Source organism: Mugil cephalus, chromosome 17, assembly GCF_022458985.1.
Source record: "Mugil cephalus isolate CIBA_MC_2020 chromosome 17, CIBA_Mcephalus_1.1, whole genome shotgun sequence".
Lineage (NCBI taxonomy): Eukaryota > Metazoa > Chordata > Actinopteri > Mugiliformes > Mugilidae > Mugil > Mugil cephalus.
Genome location: NC_061786.1, coordinates 17243161 through 17266282, shown reverse-complemented (window position 1 = coordinate 17266282; position 23122 = coordinate 17243161). Strand labels below are relative to the sequence as shown.

At 42.5% G+C, this 23122-nt stretch overlaps 2 protein-coding genes across 5 annotated transcripts in view; both read right to left on the bottom strand.

Moving 5' to 3' along the window:
- Positions 1 to 2549, bottom strand: part of LOC125024053 (ephrin-A2-like) — an 86746-nt gene extending 84197 nt beyond the window's left edge. For both annotated transcript variants that reach the window (XM_047611706.1, XM_047611707.1), the window contains exon 1: positions 1473 to 2549. In XM_047611706.1, the coding sequence (XP_047467662.1) occupies positions 1473 to 1615 (143 nt within the window). In that variant the 5' untranslated portion in view covers positions 1616 to 2549. The remainder of the gene's footprint in view (positions 1 to 1472) is intronic.
- Positions 2550 to 6029: 3480 nt separating this feature from the next.
- Positions 6030 to 20952, bottom strand: LOC125023737 (polypyrimidine tract-binding protein 1-like). 3 transcript variants are annotated; one of them, XM_047611228.1, is made up of 16 exons: positions 20855 to 20952; positions 20033 to 20086; positions 19737 to 19767; positions 16130 to 16190; positions 15801 to 15973; positions 15206 to 15352; positions 14871 to 15041; positions 14200 to 14310; positions 13844 to 14021; positions 13674 to 13754; positions 13365 to 13519; positions 11941 to 11974; positions 10780 to 10872; positions 9469 to 9685; positions 9154 to 9231; positions 6030 to 8869 (listed from the first exon to the last, which is right to left on the bottom strand). In XM_047611228.1, exons 1-16 carry the CDS (start codon positions 20860 to 20862, stop codon positions 8737 to 8739), a joined length of 1725 nt encoding a protein of 574 aa, XP_047467184.1. In that variant the 5' UTR covers positions 20863 to 20952; the 3' UTR covers positions 6030 to 8736. The 3 variants fall into 3 exon arrangements, with proteins under 3 accessions (XP_047467184.1, XP_047467185.1, XP_047467186.1); XM_047611229.1 differs by having other exon boundaries at positions 13674 to 13751; XM_047611230.1 differs by lacking the exon at positions 20855 to 20952 and adding an exon at positions 20173 to 20383.
- Between the last annotated feature and the right edge of the window lie 2170 nt (positions 20953 to 23122).

The following is a 23122-nucleotide window of genomic DNA, read 5'->3' as shown; positions in this document are numbered from 1 at the left end:
ATACATTTGCTTTTATTTTTTCTTCATAATAAGCTTCCTAATAAGTGTCATCTGATTGGACATCTTTTTTACTAATGTTGCATCTGTATAATTTTCCTGTTACCAGTGACTAAGACACTGTAAATACAAACTATACAAAAGTGAATTTTCCTTTAAATTTTACCCTGGCATCAATGGTTTTAGTATCTGCATCCTCACAGTTTGGAAGCTGTTTAGAAGGAGCCTCGGCTCCACTGTTTCGGTACCGGTGCATTTTTGAAGTTCTACCTTTTTTCTGCTCCAGCTTTCTCCCTACACCCCTGACGGAATTACAGCGCCCCCAGCCACAGTTCACATAGCTTAAATTCACCCTGTGACGCCGGCGATGTGTAGGTGCCCGTGTGTTATAGCGAGAAAGGGGGAGCGCGGGGAGACGAAAAGAAAAGGCAGAAAGAGAGAAGGAGGCATTGCGAAAGGGAGAAAATGTTTCCCCTTGCCTGTTAAATATTTGAGGAGCCTTCTGTGGAACAGTGATGCAGTAAGGCCTGTTAGCTCTGTGTGTGTGTGTGTGTTTGGTTGCAGAGAGAGAAAGAGAAAGACAGGGCCGTTAGTTTGGACTAATTCAGCCGTGAGTGAGTGAGGGGGAGCACTTTCCCTGTTTATTTATCTACCTGGGAGAGAGAAGGAGGGGGGGAGAAAAAGAAGAGGAGAAGAGGAAGGGGCGGGAGGGAGCGAGGGAGAGAACGAGAAAGAGGCTGACCAGGTTGTCACAAACCATTAGACAGACGGGCCCAGTGTGCTTTGCCCCATGTCAATGAGGCCTGGCTAAAGGCGACCGCTTGTGCTGGTGCGCGTGCGTTTGTGTGGAGTCTGGCGCGCACTGTGTTTGTTTATTTATGGATGTTGGGTTTTTGTTTTTTTGGAGGTTTTTTTTTTGCACCAGAGCTTGGATTGACTAATAAATAATGTGCAATTGTGGTAATTGGCACAGGAAATTAGATGATAAAAAAGGTAAAAGGTTTAGTGTGTGTGTGTGTGAGAGAGGAAGTAAATCTCTAGTAGTTGATAAGGAGAGGAGGCAGGATGCCCTCATTGTTTAAGACAAAAGGAGCTCCCCATGCCAAAGAATAAAATATCCAGTCTCACACGCGCGCGCGCGCGCACACACACACAAACACACACATACACGGAATGCCCCTGTGCGTGTTACTCATTTCAAATACATCAAATGGTATTAAGTCAAGCCAAACACCGCTGTAACAGGAAAGAAATGGGGATACAGTGTAAGTAAGATTGATGTAGTCAGATGGAATATGTCAAAACATGGAACCGTGAAGTTCCTTCCAGATTTCAAGGTTGAGCTGAACGCTGCGAGTGTTGCTCATTATTTTTAAAAGGGGCATTCGAGGCGGGCAGGTAGCCCAGATAAACAGCGGTGGAAAACAGACGCACACCCAAACACACCTTCAGGCCAAACTCCTACTAAAACTCACTTGGGGTTGGAGCTGTTCCAGTAAACAGCGTGTCTGTCAAATATGATCTTCTCCTCTGCCCACACGGACACCCAGGACAGGATGGTCAGCACCACCACCTCCATCACACACCTCTGCCCGAGCTGGCACAACATCATAGACATCCAGAGGGAGCCTCTCTTCCTAACTGGATTCTGGCTTTCAGTGCGCTGCTGCTGCTGCTGCTGCTGCAGAAATCCTCTTTATATCATCAACGGCCGTCTGCGCGTCTTTGGACAAATCGGGTCGTTGGTTCATGGATCGTTAACTGGCTTGATGAGAGTCCCGATAACCCCGGCGGTGATTCAAGTCATGCTGATTATTAGAAATTCACTTTAAAACTTGGTCAGTCGCGGACGGGAAAAGCGGGATTCACATGTTATTTACAAACGCGTCGTCGGTTGGATGCTGCGAGTGCGTCTCCTCTGCAAGGTTCGAAACTTTTCTCCCATTACGCGCAGCCGGAGGGATAGATGCGCCACTTGGATTAGATCCCGTCTTCCACCGAAAAATAAAAATAAAAAATAAAATAAAAATACAATCAAATACAATCCAGAATTCACCCGAGGTTTGTAATTCTATTGGCGACGAAGGTGCTCATTAGAAGATCTGATGCAGCCTCAAAATCCGTCATATTTGTTTACCCAGATTTGTACTCAGCCTGGCGCACGCTTTGTTCCGCTCCTCTCGCAGCGCAAAGCAAATCTCCTCGCAGCCTAAAACCGCGTCCACTTGACCCTTTCCTCTTATTGCAGTTCAAACAAATACATCCCACTCAGGCGAACGCGCTCCTCTTCGCTGTTTTCAGTCCAAAGTTGTCGCACAATAACAACTCCGAGGCGAGAGCATCCTTCTCACGCAGCCGCACGCTCCGACAGCATCCCTCAACTTGGTGATCCCTCCGCTGCCACTGGCTCCAATCCAATGTGACTCCTGTCGCTGTGCGCCTCCACTTTCTGTGCGTCACGCTGACCGGCGCAGCCAGGGAGCAGTCGATGATCACAGCTTTAATCCCAACATGCTCCGTTGCAACCTCCACCTATGGCGGCAGCATCACTCACCGGCACCCTGATTCGGTGTAAGTAACCCCCACCCCGCCTCTCTCCATCTCGCGCTTCGCTTTTTTTTTTCTCCGCGCGGGCGGGGTCTGCAGCCGTGCCGCGCCGTGCCGTGCCGCGCCGCGCCGCGCTCCCCCTGGGGACCCGAGGCTGGCTGACTCACTGCGCCCTACCGATGAAGAACAGGGGATGTATGGGAAATCAGCTAAAACACTTTATTCGAGAAAGTTAGCAGAGTTTCTTGTAAGACTGGGATAAGTGATGTTAGTACAAGGTTAAAACTGACAATCTCCTAGGAACTGGGTGGGTTTAACTATGGCTGCTACTATCATTCACCATCTGCAACCATCTGTTTGACTGAAGCCTGTTTATTTTCATCGCATCTGGGCATGTAAAGAGTCCGCGAAGTTCACTATCTGTTTGAAAGCTGCTGCCTGATGGATGGGCTCGGGGAGGGAGAAAGGGGGCGTCTGATGGACCGCTGGAACACTGGAGTCATTTTCCATCAATGTCCATTAGGCCCCAAATGGCAAGCGGAGGCAGCGCCGAGCCTAAAACCTGTGAGCCATAAACCTCCAGATAGCTCCGTCTGGCAGAGCGCAGCCACCCCTGCCGCCTCTGTCCGGCGAGCGTGCGCGCAGACTCGTCTGCGAAAACATATCCATCTTAGGTGTTCAAGTCTGAGCCCCAAAAGGAGGGCGATATGGTAAACTACCCTGCTTCCGCAAAAGCGCGCCGTGCTTTCTCCAAACACGCGTCGATAACCGGTGCGAAATGAGGTGCTCGAGTTGAGATCAATCCGCTCTCAACAAGATGAGGATTGATTCGAAATTATTTGCAGAAAGTTCATTCGCATTCTTTCAAGGGGCAGGTTAAGGAAAAGAAAGTGGGGGGAAGACCAGCCAAGTTTCTGCAGTTGCCTAACTCTTTCAGGCTCCTGCACAATCCTCCCCAGATCAAACCCAAACGACGCGTTCCCCGAACCCACTAGGCCACGTTATGAATTCAAACCGAACCTTTCTGCAGCTCCATCTTTCACATTTTATTGTATATCGGATCCTTTATGCAAAGTGGCCTAGTTTTGATCTGCCCTCCTCTCCCTCCAAAGTAATGCCTGTAATTTTGGGCTGTGCAAAATCCAGGCAGGGAAAGAACCCATGCACCCCCATAACCCAAATACAGCTGCGTGTTGTCCGCCTCTCTGGATGAATTATTCAACATCCGTCTGAAGCGTGCATATGTAAACAGGTGGGTAGTCTCCTGGTGGCTTTTTTTTTTTTTTTTTTTTTTTTAAAGAGGGGCAACTACTGTATACGCCTAAAGACATCCTTCATCCTCAGTTTCATGCTTCTCCTCCTCTCGGATAGCGAGGCTAAAGCTCATGTAAGCTGCGCAGACTAAACATTATTGGGTGGATTCAGATATGAAGGCCTCTTAAGTGATCCTAAATCTCAAAGAATGTGGGTCAGGGAGTCGACGCGGATACACGGCTCCTTAAAAGGGTGTTAAATCCCTGAATTTATAGCTGGGTAAGTCTGCGATTGGACAGTTTGACGCCCCTCGAGAGACATATAAATTATAGACATATGAATAATCACCAGGACCTTAAAACGCAATCCAGATGGATGCGTTTTCAAGCTGTTGACTAACAAAAGCAGACATTCAGCATTTTTCGGGGCGGAACATGTCACCAGTTCGGCGCAGAGCGTTCCCTTGAACTACTTGCCCCCGTTTAGTAACCACCAGGTTTGCATTTGTGTGGCCCCGGCGTTCGCCAATACTCGCTTGATTAGAGACCGCAGCACTAATGTAAATAAATGCTGCCAGATGCGGTTGGATTGCTCCCCTCCACATGGTTTCAGTTAATGCCGCGCACCCAGCCACCGGAGGAAGCCAGAAACATCCCAAGGGTCTCAATTTGGCAAAGAAATGGAGAGGAGGTAGGGTTTGGTTACACGCTCGGATTCACTGAGCAAGTTAAAAGTACAAATGCAGACTTTTTTTTTTTCATGTTTTGAACACCGTAAAAGAGCTTATGCACACATGGGTTCTCTGGTTTCAAGTGCGGATCAGAACAGTTTTGGTGTACACTTAGTTCTTGCCAGCTTGTATGTTTTAACACATCCTGACTGATTAAAGTTATATTATAGCAGCATATCCTCTGAGCCAGAGCTCGCCAACTGAAAAAAAAAAAAAAAAAAAAAAGCACATCCACAAATCTATGTTTGGATAGCCTCAAGTCGAGCTACCCCTTCTGTACCAAATTATGTAATCTCTTTGCATTTCCATATATTCTGAGGAGGATTTGGTGCAGACTGCTCTCTGCTCTGAACTGCTGTTGGTGCAGAGTCTGCAAGTAAACAAGGGTCTGAGGTATCAAAGCTGAGTCAAAGCTTCAAGCTCTCGCCATGGAGCATCCTGGCTGGTAGGGACACGGTGCACACTAACAAAAAAAAAAAAAAAAAGGTATCTACACATGATATATCAAGAGGCTGGTTGTTGCTGAACATGTCATAAAACCCTGACTGCATTTTTTTCCCTTTTAGCATCCTAAAACAAGCTGCTCATGAGCATCTTTACACTGTGACCTTCAACTTTCCTGTGCACACTAATGACACGAGAAACAAGTGCCAGCCCTCGCTGCATTTATGGTCACACTCCACAAGCCGCTGGCAAAATCCAACAAAATCCACTTCTTCTGAGCCACAAATAAAGACACCACTGGGCCCCAGCTCTTCTTTTTCTCTTATTTGTCCCTCTCTGAAAAGGCAGGGGAGATCTGTCGTTAATCCTCTCCACTGCTGTGCGAGGGAGAAAAAAAGAAAACAGGTATAATACCAGAAAGCCCAAGAAAGGACTTGAGATTAAGCCACTAACTGTTGACATTGTGTGTGACTGGCAGGTAATGTCGCCTCTCTTCAACCAGAGAGCAAGACCTCCCCCTAGTGGCTGGAGTGGCGCACAGCCTTCTGTTCAGTTTTCGTTGCACCTCCACCATCCCAGAGGAACACTCTCATGAACATTCATGCCCAGATGTGCTTCGATAGCCATACTTGTGTTTTTATCTTAATTATTAATCTTATTAGATGCAGCGACGTGGTTTCCACAGCAACAGGAGTGAGACCTGCAAGACTGAAAAGGGTCGAAGCAGAGCACATGAGGATTATTGAGGATCATCGAGAGTAGCAAGTATGTATTCAGCCTCGCATATCAAATTAGCTCTCGGCCCTGCCACGGCCGTCACAGCGGCTTCACTGAGGGACCGCGACGGGATAGAGCCGAGCCCAGATGAGCAGTAGTCAAGTTCCAAGATGGGATGAGTATTAAGTTGGAAATTACAGTAAGAGATTAAAATAAAAATAAAAACAACCCACCAGTAGTAAACAGGATGGGAAATGTAGAAAATGTTACAAGATGTTAACATAGCAGCAGTGTACCACAGGAAGGAGACAGAAAGAGTCAGAAACCAAATGAGGCCAGATGAAAGAAGGAACAAACTAAAGATTTATTGAAGGCAGCAGAAGATGCAAGAGACAAGATCAGAATGGCAAAGGGGGGGGCGAGCGGGGCACATACAGAGACACTTCTGTGTTCAGATAGTTTTAATGTCTTTGTGTTACAAAAGATTTTTTTTTTTCCGTTTTACAGCTCCAGAGAGCTTAATAGGTCTGTACTGTTTTATCAAAATATACATGTTTTGAACGTAAAGTGGATATAATCCAGATGATTTTGTGATACAAAAACATGAATATATACAACCATCAACCCCGCTTCATACATAACCCCAACCCGCCCCCATATAAAAAGAAGAGAAAAATAAAAGCTTTTAACAAAATTGAAAGGCATATATAATCTAAACTGTCAACTTCACAGCTAGGACTGTGGTTCAAATAAGTATCCTTTCTAAAGCGACCTCTAGCAAAGAAGACTCTTTGTAAAGTCAATCAAACTACAGGGGTACAACATACAGTACACATTGTTACCCAAAAGACCATTTAACTTAATGTGACTTTGTCCAAGGCATCTGAGGAACAGAACAAAGGAACCAAGTCCTTGTTTTTGTAGAAAAGCAGGAATGTGGGGGAGGAAAAAAAAAAAAAAAAAAAAAAACTTTAAGAAATCACAACACTACAAAACAGCAGGGGTAGAACATACTTTGGTCCTTAACAGCGATAACCGTCTGCAGCTACATGAAGCTTTGTGAAAACATGCATAAGAATCTTTACAAAAATAGAGACAGAGGACATCTGTGTCTGGTCCAAGACTATAGTGGTCGAGGCTGTGGAAACTGGTGCTCGAGGCACGCAGGAATGTGACGACGTAAGACTTTAGCGTGGTGGTGCTAGCTTGGACCGATTGTTGAAGAAAAGTGCACTAACGTACCTGACTGCGGCATTAACTGCACACAGACAGGGGATGGGTGTGTGGCACCCTGTAATTCTGGTATCCTGAATTTAAGAGAGGAGGAAAAAAAAAAGCCACTGGGTTGTTTTGACAGTCCAAGACTGTTTACCATCGACTGACAAATGCCTCCGAGCTGCCCTCTCACAGGTAGGATTACCTGAATATAATGGGGTAAAGGCATTTTTTTTTTTTTTTTTTTTTGCAGACAGGCTAAAGATAAAACACCTGAACGAGAGGTAAACAAAGTCAACTGACCAGGCCTGTTTCAGCCTCGGATTAAAAACTCAAGGCACTGCGATAATAATCAAACCCAGCCACTACAAAAGGTATCAGTTAAGCTTAGAAGTGATACACATGTAAATGCTAACATTAAAAAGAAAAGATAAATGAATATATAGGTGTCCACGTAGAGATATGAACATAATATAGTTAAATGAGGCCCCAAACACCACTGTCCCGAGGGGACGAGATGGACGTGAAAGGAGACTGTAAGACAGGAAGGCTGGATACAGCTCTACGCCCGCCACAATACACCTAACAGAGCTACATCACCTAGCAAGGATAATAAGCGTCTAACTCACTTACATTCATAGTTTCTAGATACATATAATGGGGATATATGGATACAAAGATAAACATTTGTGTTTTTAAGAAAAAAAAAGATTAAATGAGCCACTCTACCCCCACTCTTTAACTACGCTGGTAGATGGAAAATAAAGGCCTTTTACAGAACCGCGTCATTTCCAAATAAAGCCAGAGAGATCCAGGCGGGGCAGAGTAAGGCACAAATCTGCAGATAAAGACTGAAAGAATAATGTGTCCATATTGATTAACTTTTGATAGTGGTATGGATCCCCAGAAGAAAAATAGGTGGGTGGATAAAATGAAAATAAAGACACTGGAAAATAAGTTGATTGATGGTCTGTGAACGCAAACTGAATCCTTTGTCTCAAAACCGTTTCTGACTGGCCAAACAGGTTCAAAGTGGCATTTCAAATAAGAAAAGAAAAAAAAAAAGGCACACACATGGATAGTCCACACAACTACAGGAGTAGAAGGAATGCTGAAGTGTGTCTGGTGCAGATACAACTTGTCCCCATACATTTGTGGTGGTGGAGATGGTGGTGGAGGTGGAGGGGGGGTGTTTTAAGTAATTTGGTCTGAACAGACAGTTCATCAACAGCCCCTTCTTTACATCCAATATATATATATATATATATCATAGTTCATTGCAGAATGTCGCTCAATTCCCAGATTTATAGAAAACTGAAGGAACAAAGTATTAATTAGGTTTAGTTACTGGCAACCTGTTCAAAGGTGGTTGGATTGTGAAAGTTGTTGTTGTTGTCAACAGCTACTCTTGCAAACAGTCACTGAGAACAAGGTTTACATTCTTATGAGCTGTGGTTAAAGTTATTAAAAAAAAGCGTAACTCACTGGAGGATACAAACTTTAGCACTTGTATCACAACATTTGAGTATCAGCTAATCGCCACATGTAGCCTAACTTTGAAATAAATGGACAACCGTTGATATGTGCATGACAAAAGGAGAAAGTTCATACTCGTTGATGCCAAATCATACTTTGGAACAGGTCATCAGAACCAGATTAACTTGAAATATGTATGGAGCACGTCAAATCTCCAAACCTATTAATGACGGGGAGGGGGGAAAGAAGCAACATTCTCCAAAGAAACACAGCGATACACATTTCCCCCCTGAAGGCAACCTTGAGAAAAGTGGCATTCAGACGGCAAAAGACTTGGAGGGTGGAAGGAAAGGCACTCAGATGGTGGACTTTGAGAAGGACACTCGAAGGTGGTGGTTCTCTCCAAGATCGTGGTTGTGAAACTCGATGAGAGACTCAATTGCTTCTTCAACTGAGCCCATCTGGATCAGGGCCATCTTGCGGTCCTTCCTGTTAAAGAGAAAAAAAATTAAAATGTTTGTTTTGAAAGTAAAAAGGTGCTGCACCCTTTTGTGTGGGATGTTTTGTATTTTATAAGCTGCATTTAAGACTTTTTCTTTCTATTCCCTAAAAGACGGCGCACTCGGGCTCCAACAACAAATAAGAATTTATTTGTAAGAGCACTCCCTTGTTTATATTGACTTTGCCTTAAAAGGAAGTTTGTCGAGTGCTCGGAAGACGGCACAAAAGGTTAACAATTTAACTAAATTGGGTACAAGTGAACCACGACTTACTGAAAGAACTTGAAGGCTTTGACTGTGGCTCCTGAGCTAGCAAATAGCCTCCTGAGATCATCCTCCACCACAGCAGGCCTGGAAGTAAAAAGAGTGAATACGTGAGGATAAAAAAAACAAAGAACATGTAACATTTATGACTTTAAATTCCTTTAACCGATTTGCATGTTTACATATATTACACTTCTAGAGTTGCATTTTAAAATAATGTCAAAACCACTCAAGTAAAATGCAGAAGAAAATTAGCAACAGCCTGCAAATGGGGGAGAAAAGGCAGAGTGGGAATGAAATCAAGGCTCTGGAAGCAACACTCACGGTATGTTGGAGAGGTGGAGTGTTGCAGAAGGCGGGAAGATGTTGGAGTAATTTTTGGAGCCGGGCTTCTTGAAGCGATGCAGTGGTGAATTGCTATAGTCCTTCGTGAGGCCCTGGTCCTCATGGCCTTCTCTGGGGAGCTGAACTGTCGTGTGTTTGGACAGTGTCACGCGCATGGCCCTGCCGTGAAGACGCTGGCCATTCAGGTGGCTCATAGCTGAGACGGATCACAAGGAGAGTCAACGCCACAGTGTAACAAAATGGATTGATGAGAGATTTCTTACGATTCTACTTTGCTACACAGATGAATTGCAACCAGAGCTGCAGTGACTCTTTAATGTCATCTATCAGGTATGTGGGAATTCTAATATTAGACCTATAAAATGTAGACTCTGTAAAATTTGAAACAGCTGACCACAGCAGGATAACCACTAAGAATAAGCACCTCAACAGAACACATTTTCCAACCTCGAATCATGAGACAGCTGCAGAAGTATTTTGGACTATAATAGTGAGTTTTGTGTGTTTCTTGATTGTGGTCAGTGATTGTATCTTCATCACTCAGACTCTAGAGCAGATACTATGAGCGTTTGCAAGTTGTAAGCGGTTTGTTTGTGCACATATAGACCTATAAAACTAAAGGTATATTTCCATTAAAGTTGTGGTCTAAGTTGGTGTAAACAACATTTTTTAAAATAAATACACATGCATTTACAACTATAGTCTGCCCTAGCACCTGAACACTATCATAATGAATGTAATAATATATATATATATGCGTGTGTGTGTGTGTGTAAAAAATAACTTCCTATTAAAGTCTAAACGTTAGAAGAAGAATAGAGTTGTGTAAAAGTTGAGGTTTGAAATGTTTCTTTCAAACTGAATTACAGTACTATGAGCAAGTGTTTGACCAAAAGTTTGCAAGTTTAATGGTAAATGCTTATTATTTAGTGGGTGGTTAAAGAGTTAATCTGTTGCTCAGCAAATAATCAATACACCAAAATGATCACTTACAAAAAAAACTTTTAGCCTTTCTTTTTAACTTTTAATAATACACTAATTGTTTAATCTATCAGCGATTTTCAGCATTGACCTTCTTTCACAACATACTTCCGCTGATCTGTAGATATGAATAATATGAATAATAAATAAAAGGCAATCAGTTGTCCATCAAAGTAAGGCCTGAAGAACTCCACTGAGCAAAGGCTCAAAAATAATATATGGTAAAATAATGTGAAGGTGGGGAAAAAACTAGATGAAAGAGATAGATCAAAGAAAGAAAAAGTGTTTGTTGGGTTGAAGAGTAGCTACCTAGCTGAGCCTGTGTGCCATCAGACATCTGGATTAAAGCGTTCTCCTTTTTATTGAACAGGATCTTCACTCTCATCACATCGCCATACACACCTAGAGAGGAAGGGGGAAGGTGTCACGATACGAGTGCAGCAAAGACAACACATAACACAACCTTAACAGGAGCCACACAGTCAATCACAGCAACAAAAACAATTTAAACCAACAAATCGGGGGTTATTAATATTCATACGTCTACTGAATAAACAGACTGATTGGGGTAATTGTTAGGCTAATCTATTATTATAAATTTGCTGTTCAATTCTGCATGAAACCTCTATGGAACTAATCCTACATACGCCCTCTTTAAACTATTAAACAGACGACTGCTAAAATGTCTTTAGAAAGGAGAGGCAGTGATTTGAAGACAAAAAAAATCAGAGAGCATTAAATAGAAGTTGTGATTTCATCGCTCTATAATGAAGAAAAAGTTGATTGTGTATCCAGATTGAGGGCCAAAATAGAGACATGCAGAAATAAACTAAACATGCACATACCTACATTAGAGTAACTGCAAAAGAGTATGGTGACATAATCCAGGGGATATGTCAACTCATAATAACTAAAAACAAAAAAAAGCTGCAGCATTTCATTGTATGAACGTTTGCTGAGTGACTCAAAGCAACAACAACAAAAAAATCAAACCAACAAAATGTGATCAGTTTTCATGGCATAAAATGGGACGGTGCAGAACCAATAAAGAGTTGACTTTTATCCTCTTCCTGAGGGTGATGCTTTAGAATTTAGATAGACGTCCCGCCTCGTTCCCAAACAAAACGATCCCCACATTCGTATTAAGTGGGGCGGTATTTCCATTAAAGGGCCGTGCTCTTTGAAGATGAAAAACTGCAAATGTTTTTTTTTTTTTGCCCATGGATAGAAATGAAATGAAATGCTGCAGCTTTATGTTCTCACCTTATTATCCTCACACAAACCCACAACAACCAAAACAGGTCATACAAAACCCCCCAAAACAGACACCCCCACCCTTCATAGCCCTGTAGCCTGATGATGAGCCATCAGTGGTTAAAAAAAATAAAGCCAACAACATGAGACAAGACATGCCCACCTCGCCAGGTAACAGTAGTAATAAAAAAAGGAGATGAAAGGATGATAACGTACCGAAAAGAATAAAGAGGCAGTGTGGCGTAACGCTCTTTAGAGACAGCAGGGGGGAGCAGCAGGGCAGGGGGCCAAAGGGAGAGGGAACAGGGGACAGGGGAAAAAAGACGGAGCGGAGTGGAGGACAGTGGAGTGGAGTCGGGACATGTCCGCAGGCCACAGGCAGCGAGGTCCACAGGAAGGCCACAGTACCATGGAGGAAGGAGAGGCATGAGGGACGAAGAGAATGAAGAGAGGACAAGAAGAGGAAGAGGAGGAGAGGATTTGAACAGAGTGAGAGGATGAAGAGAAAGATGAAGATGAGGGGAGGAAAGGAAGATCGTGGAAGGACATATACAAAAATTAGGGATGCCAATGTTGTGGTTTTTTTGGGGGGGTTTCAATTTGTGGGTCATTTCCAATTTGGGGTCAATGTCAAGGGAGACAGAGAGGGTTGGGTGGATGGAAAGAGGGGCGGTGGTTGTTGTAGTAGTAACAGGAGTGGCAGAGGGGAGAGTGGGACAGAGGGAACAATTGGTCATGGGGCGTGCAGTCAGTTTGCAAGATTTGAGGTGAGGGATTTAAAAAAAAAAAACAAAGAAGAGGGAGAGGGGGACAGAGAAAGAAGAGAGAGAAGAAGGAAGTAAAAAAACAAGGTCAGTATACACAAAGAAATGTAGTGCTTCAGACAGTAGAACTGGCTAAATTAAAATGCACTGTCACTATGGGAACACTAGGAGAAAAAAAGAAGAGAAAAAAGATTAACAATGAAATACAGAAAAAGGCAGAGACAATATGTACTTTTAAATTACACGCTGCTGTTGTTTGTTTAGAATATTTAGAAATATAATAAAACAGTCAAATCTGAATATCAATTTTAATAATCCTACAAACTTAAATTAACACGCTTAATGTAATGACTATGTATCTAAAGTAAATGTAATGAACTGATGACTACGGGTACATTCTACACACTATATAAAGAGAATCATGGACATATGGTGTTGCTTTAAAAAAAAAACTACTAAAAAAGTAATATTGTCTCTCCAACAACTCAAGAATGATTTCAACTAATGGACAAAAATGAAGATATGAAATGGTAAGTTCTTAAATAAAAGAAGTTAGTGTTTTGAATAAACTTAAAATTCACAGTGAGCAAAGTGGCAGGTCAGAAATGCAGCAGGTTTGGTCAAACACAGAGAGGTCCTGAAAGAGAAGAGCTTTTGACTTGATGCCCCCCATATGTTTTAAAACACTAGCACGAGTACTCTTAACTTGGAGGTGGCGGTGATCGATGGAGGCAAAAACACTGGTTTCTCTTGAGCAAGTACATCCAGGTCCACAAAGCGTACGGTAAACAAACGGCACTAATAATTTCATGTTGCTCAGCACTGCGCTAACAAAGGCAGGATGTGGAATTATTTAAAACTAGTGAGTGTACTGACCTCCGGGTTCAGATTGCTGACCAACAAGACATTGTGTCCTCCGGCGGCAGTGAGCCCCGATAGGCCAAGCCGGCTAGCAGCTGCAGCAGCAGCCGCCATGCCGCCATGACCCACACCCAGAGACGCCAAGGCGGGAATGCCAGGCATAGACAGACCTAAGAGGAACAAAATGAGAACCACTTTGAACTTCATCGACTTTGTTTAATAAAAATGCAAATCTCAATATTGTTAGCATGGGCAGTTAGATACAGAAAAGCCAAATGACTGGAGTAGAGATTTAAAGGAATAGAAGGAATCAGAATTGTGTACCTGCTGCCTGCTGGATAGCAAAGGTTGGGGGGAAGCCATGAGCTCCCCCATAGGGAGAGGCTGAGATTATGCCCGGTGCTGCTGCAATAACAGGAAACGAACAACAATAAGAATGAAAATAAACACGATAGCGAATGTTGAAACAACTAAAAGTCGTGTCCCAAATTTACCAAATGCAGCTGCCATGGTCTGGTGGTCGATGGAGGGCTGTGAGTCGGCAGTGGGAAGGTCTGGTCTGGTGTAGTCCCTGCTCTTGTCATTGTTGTACTTGACGTTGAGGCTGGTGAGCTTGGAAAAGCTGATCCTCAGGGTACAGCAAGCGTTGTAGATGTTCTGCCCATCCAGAGACTAAGAATGACAATGGACCGTAAGGCTTAAGGTAACACAGGTGGCATATGTGACACTGGTTTATTGTTTGGCGAGTTGGTACAGTGCGTATTGACAAAGCACCAGCCAACTGTTATTCAAAAATAACAAGCCAGGGCTGAAAGTTAATGACCAAGAGCGCAAACTGAACCAGTCTTACCAGTTTGGCATGTTGAGCCGTCATGCCATCAGCATACTGGATTAGAGCTTGGAACTGGTTGTTCTTTGTGAAAGTGATGATCTTAAGCACAGTACCAAACTTGGAGAAAATCTGGAGGGGAGAGACAAAATTTGAGATGTCATTATGATTAAATACTAAAGATAACTGTTCCAGCAGAAATGTATTACAAGATAACCAAAGGAAACACATACGCATATTTTTAACAGATTTGCAAAGTATCATGGGAATGTTACACTTGCGTCCCAGACAACCATTTCTCAGTAACATACTATAAAACACCAGTGGAAGAAAGCAGTGCAAATACAAACAAGAGTATATTTTTAGTATCCGAGGGGGTGGTATATCAAGCTGTCAAACCGTGTGCAACTTTGCATAATTCAAAATTGGTCTCTGGCACTGTATAGTTGGATGCTGCTATAAATTTAACAGTTACACATATACGGTAACACAGCCACCCAAACCAAGTGATTTCTCTAAAGTTTGTTCAAAGAAACAAACCCGACAAGTGACATGGAAGTAATTACAAGGAATGTGGCAAGAATATAATGTATGCGGATGAAACTACAAATGGGAAGACAACTAAAACAGTTTTTGTGTGTAAAATCTTAATTTATTCTGTGCAGTTAAAAAACTCCAAATGCAGTCTGTACCTGATGTAGAACATCCAGGGTGACGGGGTAGAAGAGGTTTTCCACTATGACTCTGAGAACAGGGCTTTGGGAGGCTCCTCCCCCCATGGTACCAGCATCTGTGGAAATAGCCATGCTTCCCATCCCTCCTCCGTGCAGGGCATTGACTGCCTGCAGAGCTGCCTGGGCACGCTAAGGAGAAACATATTTATCTAGTTAGATGATGGAAAGCAGACAGCAATGAGTGAACTTGTGTGACACAATAGACATAACATCATGCCTTTAACTGAAGGGGAAGTGTCAAAGCCAAATCATCCACCCACATAGCAAGTGCATGAACTATCCAAAGCCCTTACCACTTGGTTCGGGGAGTTGTCCGTCTTGAGCTCCTTGTGGGTTGAGTACTGCATGTAAATGGGATGGTTTCTGATGACAGGGGTGGCAGACGAATAGTAGGTAACCATCGTCTGTGCACACTCCTCACTGCTCAGTTCCAAAAATGCCTAGAGTGGAGAAACAAATTTGTTACTTACAGTAAGATACCACCATACGTCCATGTTTATTACAAATTCTTGTTAATTTTTCATATCTGCCGCAAACCCCATTAGGTAACACCCTTATGTGCACTGACATTCATTAACTATCAATATTTATCTATCCTTACCAAAAATTTACATGACTGTCTGTAGTTTCTGACATAGAATGGCTGTTATTATAGAAGGAGAGATCATTGTCTTCTCCCAGGAAGATTCTGCACAAAGAATTGTCTATCTACCCACAAAGCCACAAGGATGTAACAAAAGGGTCATTGTTGTAATTTTAGGTCAGGGCAGAAAGCTGATCCCTTACTGCAGATCAGGAGAAGGGGAAGAAAAAAAGAAAAAAAAACACACACAAAGGACTGAGAGCCATACAGGTTTGGCAGGCAGACCTGCATCTTCCTTTCCTTACCTGGTTTTTCCCTTTCAGCATCAGCAGATTAGTGACCTTCCCGAAGGGCAGTCCCAGGCTAATAACTTCAGCCTCATTTATGTCGTTGGGCAGTTTGCGTACATGGACCACACGTGACGGGACACCGGGACTACGGACGTCACCTTTGAATTTTTTGCTGTCGTTGCCATTGGCTGCGAGAGAAAACACGAGCAGATACAATCAAGGAGGGAACAGAAGGCTCTGGTTCTTCTTGAATAATGGATTGATCGCCATGGCAACACAAACAACACAGACACGTCAAGCACTTCAATAAAAGAGGATTCACCCCCTCCATGGCAACCCCCTACCTGAGTTCATGATATAGGGTCCGTTGGATATGCAGGAAGAAAAGAGTTCGTCGGATCCCCTCTGCAGAAAGAGAGAAAACAATGGTTCACTTCAGGGCATTCACTAGTGAAGGCATAGCATGGCAGGTGGAGAGCACAGTTCTCATGTTACGGAGCCATTGTGTGATGAAGCAGGAAGTAATCTGATAACCAAAAGAGGACTGAGCAAACACGCAAGAGAACTCCGCCTTCCTCACCAGGAAGAATTCAGTAATGTAGCTCATCAGTTGGACTATTTCGTTTCCCATCCCCACTTCAAACTCGTATTTCACATCATTCCCAGTTAAACATTGCCAAGCCACGGTAACGACAAGCCATGGTCTCTGACTTGTGTAGATATGCAAATTTATATTTAAGCACCAATCAGATTGAGGTAAGAACAGTGACTATTCAAGTCGAAGCACACAATTCAGCAGTCATATCTCAGCCTAACAGCTGTTAGTCAGTACATCCCATGTTCTCATGTAATTAATTACAAGAATAACAAACCAAAGCCTTTCAGATGGGAAGTCAAGATGGGAACACTCCTAGCTGACAGTAGATAACTGTCTGCCTTGTTCAGTCTCACTCTCTCTCTTCAGCAGATATAAAGTGCTGTTTCAGGGCTGTTCTCGTGGCTGTGTGCGTTTGTGGTTGCGCGAGATGAAGTATTGCAGTCACAAGAAGTGGCTCAGCAGTCTAAGCTCTGCAATACTCTACAATGAATGTCCTGTTCAGGCTGAGACTAGTGGCATTGTTACGCAGTAGCTCTCACATATGGAGCCCTGAGGACTCTCTGGGAGTTGAAGAGCCCCACAGCACTTCAACAACAACCAGTCATACAGGTTTGCTAGCGTTTTTCTCCACCTTGACAAGAGACAAATGGCGGGAAAGATTATCGGTGAAAGCATTTGATGTTGTCTCTTAACATTATGAAAGGAAAGTGGCTGTGAAAGCACTACTCCTTGACATCCAGAAAGTTTCACTTTGAGGGTCATACAAACATGGCCTGCTATCTCAAGTCACCAACCCACAGCAAGAACAGACATTCCTTCAACTTTTAACTGTGGCTTCAGGGTCAGGGGGCTTCTACATAGGCACATCTTCAAATCTTGATGTAAATATAATTCCATTGTTGCATAAAGGCAAGTTTGTTTACCAAAACCAAATACAAGCCAGCCCCTTAGTGAGATAAAAATGAAATGCAACCAGAAGCAGCAGACCAATATCCAGCATTCAAACGCAAGTGTATAAATATGAATGGAGGAGAGCTATATCATCCAGGTCGTGGGAAGAAAATACAACATTTCCTTCTGAGAAATTGACCACAGGGGAAAAAATTCAGGAGAAATAAAGGAAGTGGCTCCAGTCTGACTCGCCCAGCCGTGGGTGGGCAGCGTCACATTATCAGTCAGCAGACCAACTACAAACAGGAAGGGGAGAGAGATTCAGCTTCCAGGGTTTCTGCTAAACTTCCTCCAGGGGACTGTAGGTTACTGTTCCACAGGCTGGACTCTCTCCTCCTACTTCCTCATTCTAATAATAACCACAAAGCTAGGACAGTCTTCAGTGGAAAGCAGGGACACTGAGTCACACACAAAGTTGAGAATTATGCTTCTCAAGAAACACTTCTAGCTTTTGAGTGGAGTGTGGTGGTTGAATTACAAAAACTGAAAAAAAGAAAAGAAAAACCCAATGTATAGATATGGTGCTAGCTGGCTCCGACACCGCTCCCAACCCATTTCCCGACAAAAACAAACTGGATGTGCACTGACTTGTTCTCATCCTTTGTTTGCTCTAGATGCTGACAGTATAATAGTAACCTTCAGAAAATGATGACACACTGCTGGCCCACATGCTGAAACTGTTGAGCTGCTTCCTCTCACTGACAATAGGGGTGCGTTGAACTTAATTTTAAAAAGAGAACATGGGCCGGAGGGCAATCGTTCTCTTCCATACACTAAGTCACACCTGGTATGCATTGCATTGCAGAAATAGGACATACGTTCTCAGATTCTGCTGCAGCATTTGGGAAGAAAAAAAAGTACTATAATAATTATAAGGAAACCAACTCTGAAGCGATTCATTCGTTCTTCGAATCGCTTCTGTATACAACCTTATTTTGGGACCTGCTGGGGGGTTGGTGGACGGTGATCTCTCCGGAAAAAGCACAGAGGAGAGGAGCACAGGTACAGACATGTTTGTTCACTTTGATCAGCCTTTGCCAGCGGAGGGGGCAGGGAGCTGTGCCTCACCAGGGGGCTGAAGGGGGGAGATTGGAATGCGACCGCGGAATGCCAGACACTCTGCCCAGACGGAATAATTACAGATTCCAGCAAGGCCGGGCTCCATAACGCAGCATCATCATTACCACAGCACATCAAAACCAGAAAACAGTAGAAGTGAAATGCGAAAGAATCACACCATGAGCCAAATCTTAAATTTCAAACCAGCATTCATTAAAATCGTGTATTGTCAGTCATGATGAAAAGCAACAGCCTGTACTGAAATGAATAGAGGGGGTGGGGTGTGTCCCTGTAACAGCAGTGTGTGTCAGAGGGCTTGTTTAAACAGTGTAAAGACCTTTGGCCGGGAGGATGAGAACGAGTGCGGGAGGATGGTTAAAGCTCTAAGTTGAGTTCAATTACTCCACCTACACATAGTTGCCCGTGGCCACGTTACCAAGGATTACCACACTAGCCAGTTTTATTGGGTACACATGTTAACAACCACCAGTTTGCTGAAAAACAAGTTTGTCAACAAGCTCACACAAACAAAGCACGCAGCATCTGCAGCTGCACTGCAAATCCTACGGTGCGAATAAAGTATCTATCTAAACTTATCTAATAAGTTGCAACACTTAACAATTCCACATAGATTTGTTATACTTGTGCCGTTTATATAATCTTGTGAAAGAAATGAGACTGAACAGGGCAGGATTTGGCTTGCCCTAACATTCCAGGCCAACAGACTATTAAGGAACACATTAAAATAAACAGGAAGTTTCATTTCAACAGGCACAGGAAAACATAAAAAGCTCCTCCTCAGAAAATCTATACTAAGTGAATTATCAAACATTCCATGTCTACAGCGTTGAGGGTAACTGTAACCTTTGTGAGCTGACCACGGTTGCATTTCATAGATGTTTACAAGGCAAGTCAGTCTGCAACTGCAAACTCATTGCACATGAGAAATGACTTTCTACAGCAGTTCTGTAATTATAGAGGAAGCGCTAGCAAACTGACAAGACTTTGTGTCCCAAGTCCCAGATGTCTCCACTGCTATTTCTAAAATATGAATCGGATTAAGAACAATATAGCTATAGCGGTGCACAAGAGCATCGAACTAAATATAACGAGGCAATAGACACAGAAATGGGGGAGGTATTCGTATGCTACAAACCAATATTGGAACCTGAAAGCACAAATGATTTGAATGCTATTACACTAAACACTGCACGCTTTTGCAAACACCATTATGGAACTGAAAGAATACACTACACATTTTAAATATTAGATTTCACATTGTAGTATAAGCACTAAAAAAAAATCTTTGTTTCAGAGAAATGATGGCTCAAAAATAAACCTACCTTTGTGCCAACTGATATGTCATGGACACTGCTGTAAAAGACAAAGAAAGTTCTTGGTCAGAAAACCTAAATAGATAAAACACAACGTATCATAGCAACACTGCTACCTTCAAACACAACAGCAGAACATTTCATACTATGTAAATGCAGCACAAACGTATTTATGATTACATATCGTCAAACGGAGGTTGACTTCCTCATTCTAAGATGAGCATATTTACAAGCACGAAATGTTAAGAAAAAAAAGCAACACCTTAAACTAAAGTCTGTCAAGCAAATGCATAATAAATACGTACTCAATTTCAGGGACGTAGCCGGATCCCAGAGGGTACAAGTCAGCGTCTAGGCGGCTATAAGGGATTAAAAAAAAAAACACACATATAAGCAAACTTAACCCCTTGCGCTTATCACAAGTAACGTTAACAATGATACGAACCAGTGATCACAAATTTACGCTGCGTGCGAGTTAATGGCAGCTTCCTGCTGCCTTCGATGTCGAAATCGGATGATCACAAGAGTATGATACGGTTAAATTAAACCCTCACGCTAATGTGTATCAAACCCTGAATAGATAACTCGTCGCAGAAGTCCCTGATTCAATCAACAAGAAATGTTGAGGCCAGACATCTTCAACATGGCCCTGGCAGTGCGCAGACAAATGAATGCGGAAATGAGACACGTTGCTTAAGCTAACGCTCGAGTTCCCGTGAAACCAAGTTACAAAGGTACACTTGGCCAACGTTAACTAATGCCTGCGTTAGCAAGCGACACAACCCGATTAAGTGCTCATAACGTGGGAAAAAAACTTTATTCATATTTCTCCCTCGTATTAAGTTGCGTTTATTTAGTTTGTACCGTTAACGCAACCCGATAAAACTACTCAACCATTTCACAATACTTATAACTGTTAGCTGCTAGCGAATAGCTGCTAACCGCTAACTGTTGCATGTTTTGAGGAGAAAAAATGTTTCAAGTAAACTTTCCCGGTCTAACGGTTACGCGAAGTACCCCAATAAGTCCAAACGTCCTCACAAACAAGCAATATACAAAAATAAGTTACTCCGTGGTTGGTTGGTTTTAAAAAATATAAAGTCTTAAGTGTGGTTCTTTTCACTTACCCGTCCATTGCACAAGAAAAAAACTGCAGGTCTGAAGCGAAGGTAGGGCGGCAGACTTGCTTGATTTTCTTACAAAATGGCTGAACACCCGGAGGCGAGCGCTGATTAGTCCAGGCACTTCCAAGAGCCAAAAAGAGGCGGGGACAGGGCTCTACGCGAGTCCTGATTGGACAAGACAACCATCATTTTGTGAAAAAAAGAAGGCCGCGGCAAATTTCCAGTAGCATACAGTAACCTCCTGAGAGCTTTTTTTTCCTATGTTTAAATTATCCAAGGTGTTTGAATTAGTTTAGACGTAAGAGGTAGAAAAAGTAAGCATCATCTTTGAACAGGAAATATATATATACTTTTTTCTTTTTGAAAAATCTTCTCATAAATAAACACAGTAGTGTCTCAGGAGGTTAAGTCATGTGGACATAGGACCTCTGAATCACCTGAGTTAGAAAACAGGTAAGCATGAAATATCTAGAATATAAAATCTTACATATATACAATGAAAAACCCAAAGAAAGATTATTCTGGTGCCTATAAAATACAAAACCATGACACGTGTGTAGTTTAATTACAGTTTAATATATAAGTAGCATTTCTATTCAAATGTTTTCACAATAATCTTCTTCAATTAATCATATGGTTTGAACCTAAAATCCTGATGTGCAAAATAATGTGTACATTTACCTGTAAAATAAATACATATATATTAAAAGCAAACAGTTGCATATAATGGTAATTGTGTCTCTTCCAGATTAACTAAAGCGTAGTACATGTGTAAATGGATTTATTTGCGTCCAGCTACTGAAAATTAGAGTCTAGCTGTAGTGTTTGCATGTATTGGTTAGCCTTCCACCCACGCGTGCCATCTTACAGCGTTAAGATTTAGATGTGTGTGAAACTGGTATTCACAAAGCATGCTTATTTATGATAGTCATGTTGGTTAATGTGTTCCTTGAGTCATGGTGACCAAGTGAGCTAATCTAATTCACAGATCGCCTGAAGTACTCATGTTCTGTGGTTTTGGTAGGGTGTGGGGTGCTAATTGTCCTGATACTGAGTGTTGCAAGCTCAACAGGTCTCCAGTAATGCATACACAGTACAATACAGGATACTGGGTACTAAAACAAGGTGATGTGTGGAAAAAAAGGAAGGTATTAAGAGTAAAGTGAATAAGTGTGTGAGCAAACAATAACTTGAATGTGAGGTTGAAATGTCGACTATCAATCCAGGAAGCAAAATCCTGGTAACATTATTTTAGAAATATGTGAAGTAAAGTCATTAAGATGCTGAAAGTTTTTCTTTTCTTTAAGATAAAAAAACTAAATACTAAATGTATATGAAGAAGAAGGAAATATTTGCATAGCTTATACAGACTTACCAGTAGTTTTCGTGCTGATGATGTGTCTTGAAAATCTGAAGTAACAGAAAAGTGGCTTGTGACTGCAATACGAAGTGGAAAACGAAGTAGCAAATAAGGTGTGTCATTTATTTGTGGAAGATATGAGCCACAAACAGCTGTTGCTGAATCACTGTTGCAGAACGCTCTGGATACTGCATGTCGACTTGTTTCACATTTCGAGGTTGAATTTTCCCAGCAAAACTACTTTTGTGGCTGCTCTTATTTGTGTTTTATACAATACAGCGGTAGCTGGGGCTTTCATTTAACAATCTAATCACAGAGGAAACGCAATTACTTGGAACTGATAGCATGGCAGCAATTAGATTTCACTAGGCCTTCATGGTGCTGTCTGAGATGACGTGTGTGATCCATACTTTAAAGGATATTTTCTCTTTTGCCTTTCAGATTCATCCTGAATTAAAAAGTTCCACCTCCTTTTCTTTCTTTGTTTTTTTTTTTTTTTTTTAAATTTCCATTACTGGTTCTGTCCGCTGTTTTTCATTCTGCGTGAGAGTGTGGAAAAGCATTGTCATGGGTGTGACCTAAAAACAGCACAATATATGCACTGTCCCGTGACGTGACACAGTTCTGCAGCTTCTGTTAAATGAAGCGAAAGGGAAGTACTGAGAAGGTGCTCACAAACACTGCATTGAAACAGGGCTCAGGAGACATTTTAAATTACTATTTATCTGATGTTGCACTGCTGCAGGATAAAGCAGTATAATTACACCTGGCCTCCCTCTGATGAATGCCCTGTTTAATTGTCCTTTCCTTTTTATCCCCCCTAATTAACCCCCTTCATCTGAATCTCTTTCTTTCTCTCACACACAAACACTCTTATAACAGTATTTCTGACAACAGTGGGGGGAGGACCA